This window comes from Magnolia sinica, chromosome 18 (genome assembly GCF_029962835.1).
Source record: "Magnolia sinica isolate HGM2019 chromosome 18, MsV1, whole genome shotgun sequence".
In the NCBI taxonomy this organism is placed as follows: Eukaryota; Viridiplantae; Streptophyta; class Magnoliopsida; order Magnoliales; family Magnoliaceae; genus Magnolia; species Magnolia sinica.
In genome coordinates this window covers 25,496,180-25,508,972 of record NC_080590.1, presented here as the reverse complement: position 1 = coordinate 25,508,972, position 12,793 = coordinate 25,496,180, and the positions used below count along the sequence as shown (strand labels likewise).

The 12,793-nt window shown below is 42.1% G+C and overlaps 2 protein-coding genes across 2 annotated transcripts; one reads left to right on the top strand and one right to left on the bottom strand.

Moving 5' to 3' along the window:
* Positions 1-7,196: 7,196 nt before the first annotated feature.
* LOC131233493 (uncharacterized protein C594.04c-like) lies at positions 7,197-10,270 on the top strand. Its single transcript, XM_058230214.1, has 3 exons — positions 7,197-7,470; positions 7,573-7,836; positions 9,631-10,270. Exons 1-3 carry the CDS (start codon positions 7,243-7,245, stop codon positions 10,108-10,110), a joined length of 972 nt encoding a protein of 323 aa, XP_058086197.1. The 5' UTR covers positions 7,197-7,242; the 3' UTR covers positions 10,111-10,270.
* A 642-nt stretch (positions 10,271-10,912) lies between these two features.
* LOC131233494 (uncharacterized) lies at positions 10,913-12,793 on the bottom strand. Its single transcript, XM_058230215.1, has 2 exons — positions 12,371-12,793; positions 10,913-11,961 (listed from the first exon to the last, which is right to left on the bottom strand). Exons 1-2 carry the CDS (start codon positions 12,500-12,502, stop codon positions 11,164-11,166), a joined length of 930 nt encoding a protein of 309 aa, XP_058086198.1. The 5' UTR covers positions 12,503-12,793; the 3' UTR covers positions 10,913-11,163.

Below are 12,793 nucleotides of genomic sequence, written 5' to 3'. Positions count from 1 at the left end.
GTTTGAGTATCATCCGAAGTCAAGCCTCGAGGGTACTCAGGCCCAAAATCAGGCAGGCCGGGCAAGGCCAAGTTTGGCCGGGCTTTTAAACGGGCCTGATTTCAGTTCTGTGCCCTGCTTGTTTAGCCATTGGGCTTCACTTTCAGGCCTAAGCTTGCTTACCAGCTGATGTAGAGCGGGTGGTGGACACTTTCATGGCTAAGATGGATAAAAAAAGGCCCGGTCTGTGATAGAAGTGATTTGGACTGTTAGACTTTAAATCGGATGTATCTCGCAATCCCAAATGAGTTATCGAATGTAAAATATATAATTCTGGGATAGAATGAGCTACTTTAGAAGCTCAACCCACCACGCTGGGTTGCACAAGCTGGATTTGCAAAATACTACCATATTGACGTTCGCTCCCTATCTTAATTCTAATTTTATTATAAATAGTAAATTTTAGTTTTTTTTTTTTTTTGTTTTTTACATAGGCGCACACACACCCCACACACACACTTACACATGCACATGCACACTACACATGCACGCTGTGGGAGTGGTGATTTCACCACTGGTGGGTACTCGAACCCTTGACCCAGTGTTGGGACTCCTGGGACTCTACCACCTGGGCAATTAGGAGAATAACTTGGTGAAGTCAAGTAAGACATCTACTATTTTTGATCGAAAACCTTATGCATTAGTAGACATTACAACCGTCTATAAATAGTAAGTTTACTATTTATAATAAGTTATGAATTCAAAGGGTTTTAGTGGTAGTTTGATTCTGATTTCTTTCTGAGCTCGTTTTTTTCGATTCAGCAATTAATTTATGAATTTATTAGAATTTAATTCTACTTTCTTACTTTTGGATACGGGAAGTTTGTGTTAGAAGTCTCTACAAGAAGTTTATGAGGAGTTTAAGAAGCTCTGTGAATAAGGAGTAGTTAACCTTGAGGAAGGCAGTGATTGATCTCGTCAGGTTCATCACTGTTTTACTGATGGGGCATGTGGGCAGTATTCCTGTTTTGGATCAACCCATGGAAGAATTAGGCCTCAAAATCAATCACCGGCTCACATATCTGGTTCCCGATGCCTGACGGGAAAACCCGGCAGGTTGCCATTCACTTAACTCGTAGCCAAGAACGAGTGCACGATGAGTTATTTGGCACTCCGGTAGCGTATGACACCTGATACGCAAGCGCATAAAAATCTTACACATAGCATACATTACCTAAAATCAAGCAGAGTAAATTGGTTGAGCAATCTCTGTTTTCTGGTCCTCTGGGCACTTTTTCGTTGAAATAAGGCCATTGAATATTTTTATATTTTAAACTGTCTAATACAAATGTTTATGAATCTGAGAGTCAAATAATCAAATAAGCCTAACTCTTCGTACCATGAAACATCTAAACTGGCAACCATAATTTAGATCCACGTGCAATTTCTAACCACTTTTTAGCGAATGTGTATTGCCCATCACACCCTTTCTGAGAATTAAATCCTTCTCTGCTTTGTCATTGTGATCGAGTAGGAAGATCAATCTGGCATCCTGCCGGATCACTCCAAATTGTGGCCGGCCTCATCTCCAACCCCCACGTGGACGTTAGAGGATCATGTGGACCATTCAAGCCGCTGATGTCTGATTATCAATGGGCCACGACGAGGCACGTTAATTCATGAGGTGCCATAATTTGAAGTAATCATGCAGGCCACTGTAATGCAATGAGATGACAGGTTGGATGCTACACGCATTAGATTAGAATAATCTTTTTTTGTGGCCTAGTGGAAACGCTAGTCAACGGTATCCAACGATTCAAATATGGGCCCATCATATCATGGTTTATCCAATCATTACACACGCGTTTTCATCACTGACAAGAAGGGTCAGTTGTTCAGTAATCCAGACCATTGGTCTGTTGAGCCCCACCATTGATGATCATACGCCCAAAAAATCCCACATTTGGATATCTTAGGAACCGGCATCAACACATTCTTCACTTCTTAACGGACTATATTAAGGCCAGAAATTGAAAGGTCACGATGGTCCTCTCGAGCAGACTTATTCTGCCATTGGCGACAAAGTGAATTTTCTTCTGGTAGTGAATCAGGGGTTACAACAGTAGTGGGTGTTTTCATGACCGTCCAGCCCACTTTAGGCCGTGTTTGGGCAAATGCGTTAGGGTGGAATATGAGGAGTGGAATGGTAAAATCCACCCCGTTTCCATCCCTTACACGTTTGGGGAACGCTTCATCTCGTATTATCTTTGACCCGTAAAATTTTGTGCCAAGACCCAAGTACTACCTCTGTTTTCCTTAGAAGCTTTTTGGGGTAATTAGCGCTAAACTCGATTACTTGTGAAATTTGCATCAATCACTTTAAATTTGATCTGCATGACTCAAAACCTGTAGATTAGTTAGCGCTATGTTACTCTGAAATCTGGGATCCATCGCTAAAGCCAGTTGTTCTTGAGATTTTTTGGAAGATCTGGACCGGACCTGGACCGTGCGTCGAAAGTCCGATAGCGATGATCTTAGGCCATTGCGGTCACCATGTTGGGCTTGACCATCACCTCAAAAATCAAGTCCATGTGATGTTTTGGGTCGATTTGATTGAGTTCGGAGTGAAGAGTGTGAGAACGGTTGGAAATTTAATAAGATTTTATGAAATTTGAGTCGTGTCTCTTGCGCGACGATTTTAAGCAATCGACCGTTGGATTTCGACCCAATTTCACCCTCCGATCAGGAAAGGTCCATGCATGTCCTTGTGCTTGTGGACTGATCGAGATTCCGTGACCGTTGATTTGAGTGTGGTCCGCCACTACTGATCTGAAAATTCGATCGGCACGAAAACTCTCAGGCTGACCTAGATCCATGGTCGGTGAGCTTAATCCGACCTTTTGTGGTAATAGGCCTACCTAAGTGCTTCGTTGGATCGAGAGAAGCTTGTTTTGGTTATACCCTAAGTATACCTTGGCCCTCGGGTTATTTTCATCAATGTTAGGCCTATATATAGACCTTAAAACCCTAGCTCTCTTTTCCATACGAATTTCCTAACCCTAGCTTCAGAGAGAGAGAGGAAAAGAGAGAGAAAGTGAGAGAGAAGTTGGTGAATCATCTTAGATTCTTTCCTATTCTTCTTTATCCTTAAACCTTCACTTTTGAATCGTGATTCGCGATTCCGAGTTCATCTTTGGGTAAGTTAACCTAACCCTAACTGGTTTTAGAGCTTAGAATAATCTTTGTGTTGTTGTATTTCATTTCTATTTTTACCTTAGGTTGTCGTCGCCGTTAACGAAGACATATCGTCAAATCGGTTCGGTGTTCTTTCCTCTGGATTAAGGTGCGGACTTTAATCGTATAGGTTATGGTTTTCAAGGCTTTCAATGCCAGCTAATGGTTTATTCTTGTTATGGATGAGATTTCACATGCCAAATACTATGTTTATTTTGCATTCCTGATATGCATGTGTTATATTGCGATTTGTGTATTATATGTATATGTAGGAAGTACCGTATACGTATAAAATATGCACATGTGTTTGCCATGATTATTTGTCGTGTATTTATGCTAGATGTATGTGTGTCAACTCCTTGACAAAAGGAATTGTCCAAATGTGTGTATTCCAACATACATCATGTATGTTGACCTATGTATTCTAAGTGTTTGTAGAAATGTCTGTATGATCTAAAGTGTAATATATTTATCTACTTGCGGGCGTTGAGAAGCGATTCTCAACACTCCTATTGATGTGTATGATTTCCTACATGCAAGTCATATTCCTTGTTGTTTAACTTCAAGTATTACTTATGGAAAATCCATGTTGAGTTGATATTCTTCAAATGCTTACATACCATGTGATTTGAGTTGTTCCATTATTATTTTAAATTGTTGATATGAATACCTATTGTAGTAGAATGTGTTTGGGACTATGAATAGTCCAAGAAATCGGTAATCAGACTTGAGATTGTGGCTGAGGCTGCTTTCGCCACAAAGGACGTGTTTTAACAAACCCAAGTCATATTAGAGTTGTCGGCAGTGGTTTGGCCACGCGGAGTGTTTGCGCACTCTATGTCGTTCAACCCAACGTGCGCTCGTGCTAGTCGAGTTCGTCAAGTAACCCGATTGTCCGATGTATGTTCACCATGTATGGACGCTATTGTTTGAATCTAGGGTACCAAACTTACCAATGAAATCCTATTAACCATGGTACCTTGATCCGCTAAGACTCATGAGCCGGACATGGTGGTATGGGACACCATGGTCGAGCTGTCGGCCTACGCTGGGGTGACGAGCCTCCCCGTAGTGACCAGTGAGCAACCAAACTCGTGAGTCGATTATGGTGGTATGGGATACTATATTCGTGCTGTCGGCCTACATTGATTGGTGACGAGCCCTTTGTAGTGACCTCGAGCATGCCTGGATACCGCATTGAGGTGACGAGCCTTAGTGTAGTAACGAAGGTATGATAGGCGTGCATTGATTGGTGACGAGCCCTTTGCAACGACCTAAAACCATATGATCGTATGAGATGATCTAGGACTGACGACCCTAGAATGGATCACTGTTTGGACGTTGATATGAGGAAGGTACCTTAGCTTCCCAATCCTGCTGTATGAAAAGGACTAATAACAACTTGGTAATCATGTTCATGCACCGCATTTGCATGTGCTTTGTAGATGTGGCGCACTTTGAGGCGATGTCATGTGTAACGAAGATAAAGACATTGAGGGTGTACGCGCGAGGGCACGCATCATTCCGCATACATCCTCGCATTAACAAGAGTACTTAGGACATGTTTGATTATTCTCGCTTTATCATTATCGCTTGATTGAATTGATAACATGTTAACCTTTGCTTTATTGTTCCACCGAGTTGATCACTCACTCCCACGTTGGCGGTGTTAAACACCCACCGACTCCAGTTGATGTTGCAGATGTTGATGCAACCTTTGAGGCAGAGCCGAAGTTCGATGATGATGAGGCCGCATTTTCCTTCATGTAGTTTTGGACGGGTTCTAGTGAGCCTTGTTCGAATGCGTGGATGTTGAGATTTCTTTTGGGAATTAAATGATGTAATTTGATACTTGTAATTTTGATAGTAACACTTAAAATACGACCTGGTATGTATATGTATTTCGGATTTGCACTTGTACACCTATATTTCTATAAGTCTTCCGCTTGCATTCTTCACTTATCCCTGAAGTATATTTACTGTTTGGCTTAATCTATTTCATGTTTTATGCACTAATACGACAACATACATCCATCATTAAATATGTTGCATAAGTGATGTTTTGGAACTCGGGAGCCGAGTTATGCTTGGGGAACGCTTCATCTCGTATTATCTTTCACACCACAATACGTCTGTCAGAAATGAGGGATTCGGGCGATCCGGCGTTGGGGAATGGATGGGCGCGAATTACGTCACTTCCCGAGGAGGTGCACGGGCGCCGGTTAACTTTTCATCGTCATCAGCCCTCATGTGTCCTTACATGAGATACGTGTACCAGATCCAATTCGCTCATCAGGCAGCCCCAGACGCCTTTTGCTATAATTAGCGGTCCACTCCGTGCGCTAAACAGGGATGTTGAATATGGGCATTGTAATGCTTGACCATCTATTCTTTCATCTGCTGTGCACTAGATAAGTGGCCTTGTTTCGTGCATGTGTTAGCACAGCGAGAGAGGAAAAACTTTTGTACTCTGGCAGACTATTACGATTAGTATGCAGGCACTGAGGAATATGGGGACAATTTAAAGTATGATTAATGTTGCCAAAAAAGTATGATTTATGAAATATGGTGACAGTTTAAATCTTAGTTTCATTGTGCCACGTATGCAAGTCCCGAGTACTTGAGTACCATCTACCAAACACTGCCAGAGTATCAAATATCGAGAAGGGCAGGAATAGGGATCACGTGATACAGAGGTATTAAAACGAGCAAGAGGGTAGGTAGTACTGTAATTTTGTATCAGATAAGAGCTGGAGGCGAAGAAGAACATGTCACCATCCCATCCCCAAAACGACAGACGCCAAAAATCGACGAGGTGCATTTCCCACTACCATCTTTTTCTGCCCATTTTACCCACCATCGGTGTAAAAAGACAAAAGAAGGTAGAAGAAGAGGGTAAGAGTGAGGGAAACAAAAAATCTCCACCGTCAAATGATACGAAAGGGCAGTTCTATTGGATTTTTCAGCAACAGATTTTACACCACATCCTCTCCTTCAAGTCCCTGGCCTAAAAGGGAGGTGCACGGTAGCGCCATCAACGTTAAAGAGTGCTGCATGGTGAAGAACACTCTTCTCTGAGAGTGAGACAATCGCTGAATGCTATTGTCGTCGACAATGGCTGCGCAGGTTTAGGAGGGCAACGATGGTGATTCTGGCCTCAATGATGTTATCATGCGCAGGGGGATGCCTCTTACTAGACAGAGATTGGAGGTTGGGAAGCAGTTGAAACGGTTAAATAAACCCACTTGTGTCCCATGTGTAATCCAAACAACCCCACTCAGATATCCCATGGGTTGGAAGCAATTCCATGCAATCCAAACATAACGAGGACCGGTCCTGTGATAGAGGTGTATACCAGTATCCCAAGACAATCCACCGCAAGTCATAAATGTGGCTGTCGCCGTAATTCCATCCCATGTATTCCATGCTAACGCAGTTGCCCAAACATGGCCTTAATGTATTTGTTGTATATCCATGCCGTCCATCGGTTTTTCTAGCTCATTTTAGGAAATTTTCCCTAAAAAGAACAACAATGATCACAGAACGCTCACTATTAAAAATTTCCTAGTGCTAGTCATAATATTTATTTGCCATCCAGCCTGTTGATGAGGTCACAAAGACCTTAATGTAGGGAAAACAAAAATATCAGGTAGATTCAAAACTTATGTTGGCTCATAAAATTTTTTAATGGTAAATCACCATCATTTCTTATATTGCGGTCCACCTGGGATTTGGATATGCTTAATTTTTAGTACAATGCACTAAAATGATCCGAAAAAACCGATGGATGGCATAGATATACAAAACATGCATCAAGGTGGGCGCCAAAGTCTGGGAAACGCCACTATGATCTAACCCGGGTAACACCTAATCCGCTTCCCAATTATATACTGAAATCAAGCGTGTATACTTGCAATGATGCGGACTACCTTCCTTTTTGTGCCCTTTTGAAATGAAAGGCCCTGATCTTTCTATATAAAAATGCCAGTTGGGATTTCTCTTTCTCACCAGCTTCGTCATTTCACAACAATGACGAATCTGAAGAAGGCTGTTGTAGCATTCGTGGCTCCCCTTCCTTCCGTAGCTTTCTACCTATATTTCCTTCACAACTCTTCACACCCATCTCCATCCTCTGCTCATCTGGGTTACCTCTGGAAATGGTGCTCACACCACCCTCTCTACCTCGCAAACCTCCTCTTCTTCTTCAACGTCAACCTCCTCTTCTGGGTCATCAGTCTCATCCAATCCAGCAACTGGGTACCCCTCATAATTCAAAGACACCCACTAATTTCTCCTAATTTTAGTTAATTTCCACGATTTTTATTTAATTTCCTCTTCTCTTTCCATGGTTTGGTGCAGATGATAGATTTGTATTGGACTGTGATACCTGTGATGCTTGTTCACTACTATGCTAGCCATCCCCTTTCCAAGTGGGATGCTGTTCGATCGACGGTCATGATTTTGCTGACGTGGGTGTGGAGTATTAGGCTCACACATAGCTATTTCAGGAGGGAGAGGTGGGAATGGGGTGCTAGGGAGGATTGGAGGTTTAGTGATATGAGGAAGGAGTATGGGAAGAAATGGTGGTGGGTTTCATTTTTCTCGGTCTATGCCTCGCAACAGGTACGCCTGTTTTGTGTGGCTTCGAAAATGCAATGTTGGGTTTTCTTTTTATTGGGATTGGTTTGTCAAATTCGTTTTCTTTTTGTTGATTTGAATTTGGTATTTTTGCAATTGAAGTGACTTAGTAATTGATTTTCTTAAGAAGGCCTTAAGATTCTTGTTTGTTGATAGGCAGACCAAAGTACCATGTTATTTAGAAGTGAGGAGATTATTTCATCGAATTTCAAGAGAGCCGGTTTGGAGAATTTAGCATTTTTATTGGTTTTTCCGAGTTTCGGTAGCATTTTGTTTTTCTTTAAAACGAATAGAGGCATAGAGGCTGTGGTTAGGTTATGCTGTAGATTTCTGGATGAAGAAACACCCAAATGTTTTAAGAGCTTGTCTATGGGGTGAGTTTGTGATACCATGACACAAGCATTAATAATCCTTCAACAGTAGATGTGGCGTACATGTAAATAAATCTAGAGTTTCCAAATTGTAGGCCGTATTTTGGATGAGCATAACCCAAAATTCACATTGATTGGATGGTCTTAACCATCTGCTTTAGGCTGTGAGACTATTTTCCTTTCGAATGTTCACAATGGTGGCCACAGTTTCGAATGTCTAGATTCTTGTACATGTTTGCCATGCATCGTATGAATCTTTTGATAATATTGTTAGGTGAAGCAAATGTTGTGTAATGTCGATTCCATCGAGCATATGTCAATGCCATTGACAGAACACTCGACAAACCACTCGATCCCATCGAGAAATCTGAAAAAAAAAAAAAATAATAAAAAATCCTAGTTGATTGCTAGACAGTTTTGGAAGTTGCTACTCGATGGCATTAAAGGATCTTCGATGTTATCAACTGGTCCTCGATGTATGTCGATGCCATCAAAGGACCCATTGAAGGCGCATGCAAAATTGCGTAAGTGCGCGATTTATTTCCTATTCCGGTTGGGTAGTATATATACTAGGTGTAATCAGGATTCTGGCAAGAATTAAGAAGGATTAGGGCTTTCTAAGTTGTTCTAAAGGGTTCAAGGGCATAGCTAGGGTTTCAAAGGAGAATCAAGGGTTGTTCGAATCGGTAAGATCTACTATCTCTTGGAACATTGCTTTTATAGCGCATTACTCATCGCTTTGTGTCGTGGTTTTTTTTTTTTTTTTTTCTAAAAGGGTTTTTCCACGTAAAATTCAGATTGCTTTTTTGTTGGGTTTGTTTGTGCGATCGTGATTACTTTGCTTGATTCCGCTTTCAGCAAAATCATGCTGCAGTCTAGCCCATTGTCGTAAGCACATCGATATCTTTATGAATGAGGCATTCTGCCTGTCCTACGTTGGTTCCAGAATCACGGTCTTGTGATTTTGTCGAATTCACCATCGTTGCACATGTAAAGCATTTGGTTTTGCTGTTAGGCTGCGTTTGGACACACAAGAAAATTGAATTGCAAGCATTCCAATCAAGAGCAAACGGCAAAAGTTACTAACATTTCCTAGTAATCACAATTGAAGTAGCTCTCAATTACAATTATGTTACTTTCAATCCAACAGAAGGTAACATAACTGCAATTTGGATCCCAGACCCCCTATAGAAAGGAAATCACAATTTGGTAGACTCCGAACTGCTATTCAAAAATATATTTCATCTAAACGCACCCTTAATTTCTGTGGTAATGATGTTTCTGTGTGGTTGTATCACATCTTGACAGTTCTTCTTGCATTCATCCCTGATGGACTACAGAAAAACATTTCCCAATCTTTCTTTAGTTCTTTCTATTTTCTCTAATGTTATGGCATTGCAATTTGCAGGTCTTTCTGATTGGCATATGCCTACCCATGTATGCAGTCCACTCAAGTGAAAAACCCTGGAATGCCTGGGACACCATTGCGGCAATTGTCTGCTTAAGCGGGGTCATTATTGCTTACTTTGCCGACACACAGCTCTTTAATTTTGTTCAACGAAACAACTTGTTAAAAGAGCGTGGTCTGCCTCCTTTGCCCAATCTCGACAAGGGCTTATGGTGGTATTCTCGCCATCCAAACTACTTCGGGGAGCAGTTGTGGTGGTGGGGATTGGCTATATATGGATGGAATGTGGGGCATGGATGGACCTTCATTGGGCCTCTTGTTAATAGCTTATGCTTGGTATATGTAACAGTTCTAGTGGAACAACGGATGTTAAAGCAAGAAAATAGAGTGGAAGCATACAGACAATACCAGAAGACAACATCTGTATGGATACCTTGGTTTAAATCAGCTCCAAGAAGTCCAAAAGAGAAGAACAGCTGAGGTGGTCTGTCTATCTGCACTATTATCAGCTCTTTCAGTCCTTATAAGTGAGGTTTCATTTGTAATATCTTTCTTATTTGATTACATTTCTTTTGAAATGTCCCATGCAATTGTATGCAGTCTTATGTTAGAGCAATGATTTCCTCACCAGTTCTCTTCATGATGCGTGCTGTTCTTTTTGGAATCTTTGCCTTTCCGCTGATTGCTAGCAGTCTAGTGTGTGTTTGGATGCTTCATTGAACTGAATCACGACTCATTCAATTCATTAGAGTGGAAATGTAGAAAGTGTGGGCAGCACCATTTTAATTCATGAAGCAAGCAAACCCCAAAAATGCTAATCTTTACAAATCAAAATGATAGCAATTGCAATTTGGGGGCTAGTCTTTCATTGCAATGGAATGCCGCTAGCCCTAGTTGTGGCTTTTTTGTTTTACTAAATTGAATTATTGCAATGTAATTCGATTGAACCGACAAACACAACCTCAGATTTTGTTAAGTGGTCTAACCTAAATTCCTAATTCCTATCCTATTCTAATTCTTTAGCATACATAACAATATGAAGAGTTTGATTTTATCACATCGGCTTTAGCATGTGTTTGGGTGTAACACCAAATTTCAATTGGAAGGGCCTTCCATGGCAGACTTGAGCACCCTTGGCATTAGGGATGATACACAAAATGGAAAACACATTATTTATTATTATTATTTATTATTTTGGTTTTGTAAATCTTCCCAAATCTTGCTCATGATTTGGATTAGCACACTGTTCTGTTCTAATACATTGAAAATCCAACCACAAATGCAAAAGAATAAAGAGTCGATCTTGATTAAGGAATACAACAGTACAGATCCAATAAGGACGTCAAACAGTGTGGCTCTTTCTAGAACCCGAAATTGCAATGTTGTACACAATCTCTTAGGCATTTTAAAAATTCGGGCAGCATGATCAAGAATCATCCTCAAGCAGAAACGGGAGATTTTAATATGTCTTTCTTCTCTAAGACCTCAGATTTCAAAGATGCCACTTTAACCTCCACATTGGATTTCTGCGTCTCATGCACTTTTTTCCGCAGTGTTTGTCGCTGTCGCCTTGGTTGCAGAAACTGGGGCTGCTGTCACCGTGGTTGCAGAAACTGTGGCCACTGGGGCTGCTTTCACCGTGGTTGCGGCAACTGGGGCCACTGGGGCCGCTGTCACTGTGGTTGCAGAAACTGGGGCCACTGGGGCTGCTTTCACTGTGGTTGCAGCCACTGGGGCTACTGGGGCTGCTGTCACTGTGGTTGCAGAAACTGGGGCCGCTGGGGCTGCTTTCACTGTGGTTGCAGAAACTGGGGCCGCTGGGGCTGCTTTCACTGTGGTTGCAGCAACTGGGGCCACTGGGGCCGCCGTCACTGGGGTCGCAGCAACTGGGGCCACTGGGGCCGCCGTCACTGGGGTCGCAGCAACTGGGGCCACTTGGGCTGCTGTCACTGGGGTTGCAGCAACTGGGGCCACTGGGGCTGCTGTCACTGGGGTTGCAGAAACTGGGGCCACTGTCGCTGGGGTTGCAGAGACTGGGGCTGCTGTCACCGTGGTTGCAGACACTGGGGCAAGATCTGCAGTCTTCTTCACCTCAACATGATCGACTTCTGAGACCTTCTTGGGTTCATCCGAATTCTTCGCTGGGTCTGATAAAACAACTGCGTTCGACATACCTATCTCAGAAACTAGATCTGTAATAGCAGTTGTCAATTTGGCTGTCACTTCTCCGTCGAATTTGGGGGCATCAGGCTTTGGGTCTGAAAGATCTACCAATGGCTCTTCCTTGATTGCATTTTCTACAGCTTGGTTCTCGCCTGCATCGACTTTCTCCTGAAATTTCAATTTTCAAGAACATGAAAAGTCATGGCATCAAAATCAGACAGACACACAATTTAACAGTATCTGCAGGAAAATTGAGGATTTTGAGAGATCTGAACCATTCATTAAATGGGTCTGGTAGAAAAATCATTGATGAGCCAGACATGAATGACAGAAATATCTGGATAAGAAAACATCATCCACATTCAACATACACTTATAGCCCACCCGATGAGTAGGCCCTTCTGATTTTTGGGTCAGTAATGTTAATGGGGGCTCCAACTGATGAATAAATAGCTCAGATCTCCCACAATTGCGGAGAAAACCCAACCAAGATCATCTTTTGTCAAATCTTCTCATATTATTTCCCAAAAAGATTGCAAGAACAAAAGACAATGAAATGGGTAAGCTGCACCCTTACATCTACGACGGGAGGATCGCCTTGGACAGCTTTCGGCTCCTGCTTTGTGCTGTTTGAATTCTCATTGGGCGAATTCTCACTGGGCAGCGACTCAAGAATATTTTCTCTAGGCTTTGTCGCACATGTGCCCATGTTTTCTGATTTCTGGTTTCTGAGGGAATTCGGATGAATGGCGATGTTTGGAGCTCTTCGACTATCCTATTTATATGAAGTAGAAATTTGGAGGTTGGAATGAGAAGGTTGGCAAGAGCTTGAAATGGCTCTGATTTTAGGGAGAAATTGTAGGGAATTGATGGTAAAGAAGAGTTTGAAAGAGAGAGAGAGAGATCTGTTGGAGGGTCATGTCGACCGTTTCAAATGGAAGTTTGGCCGTTTGGAGATGGTTGCTGTTCTGCTTAAAAAACGCGGGAATATTTTGAAAAA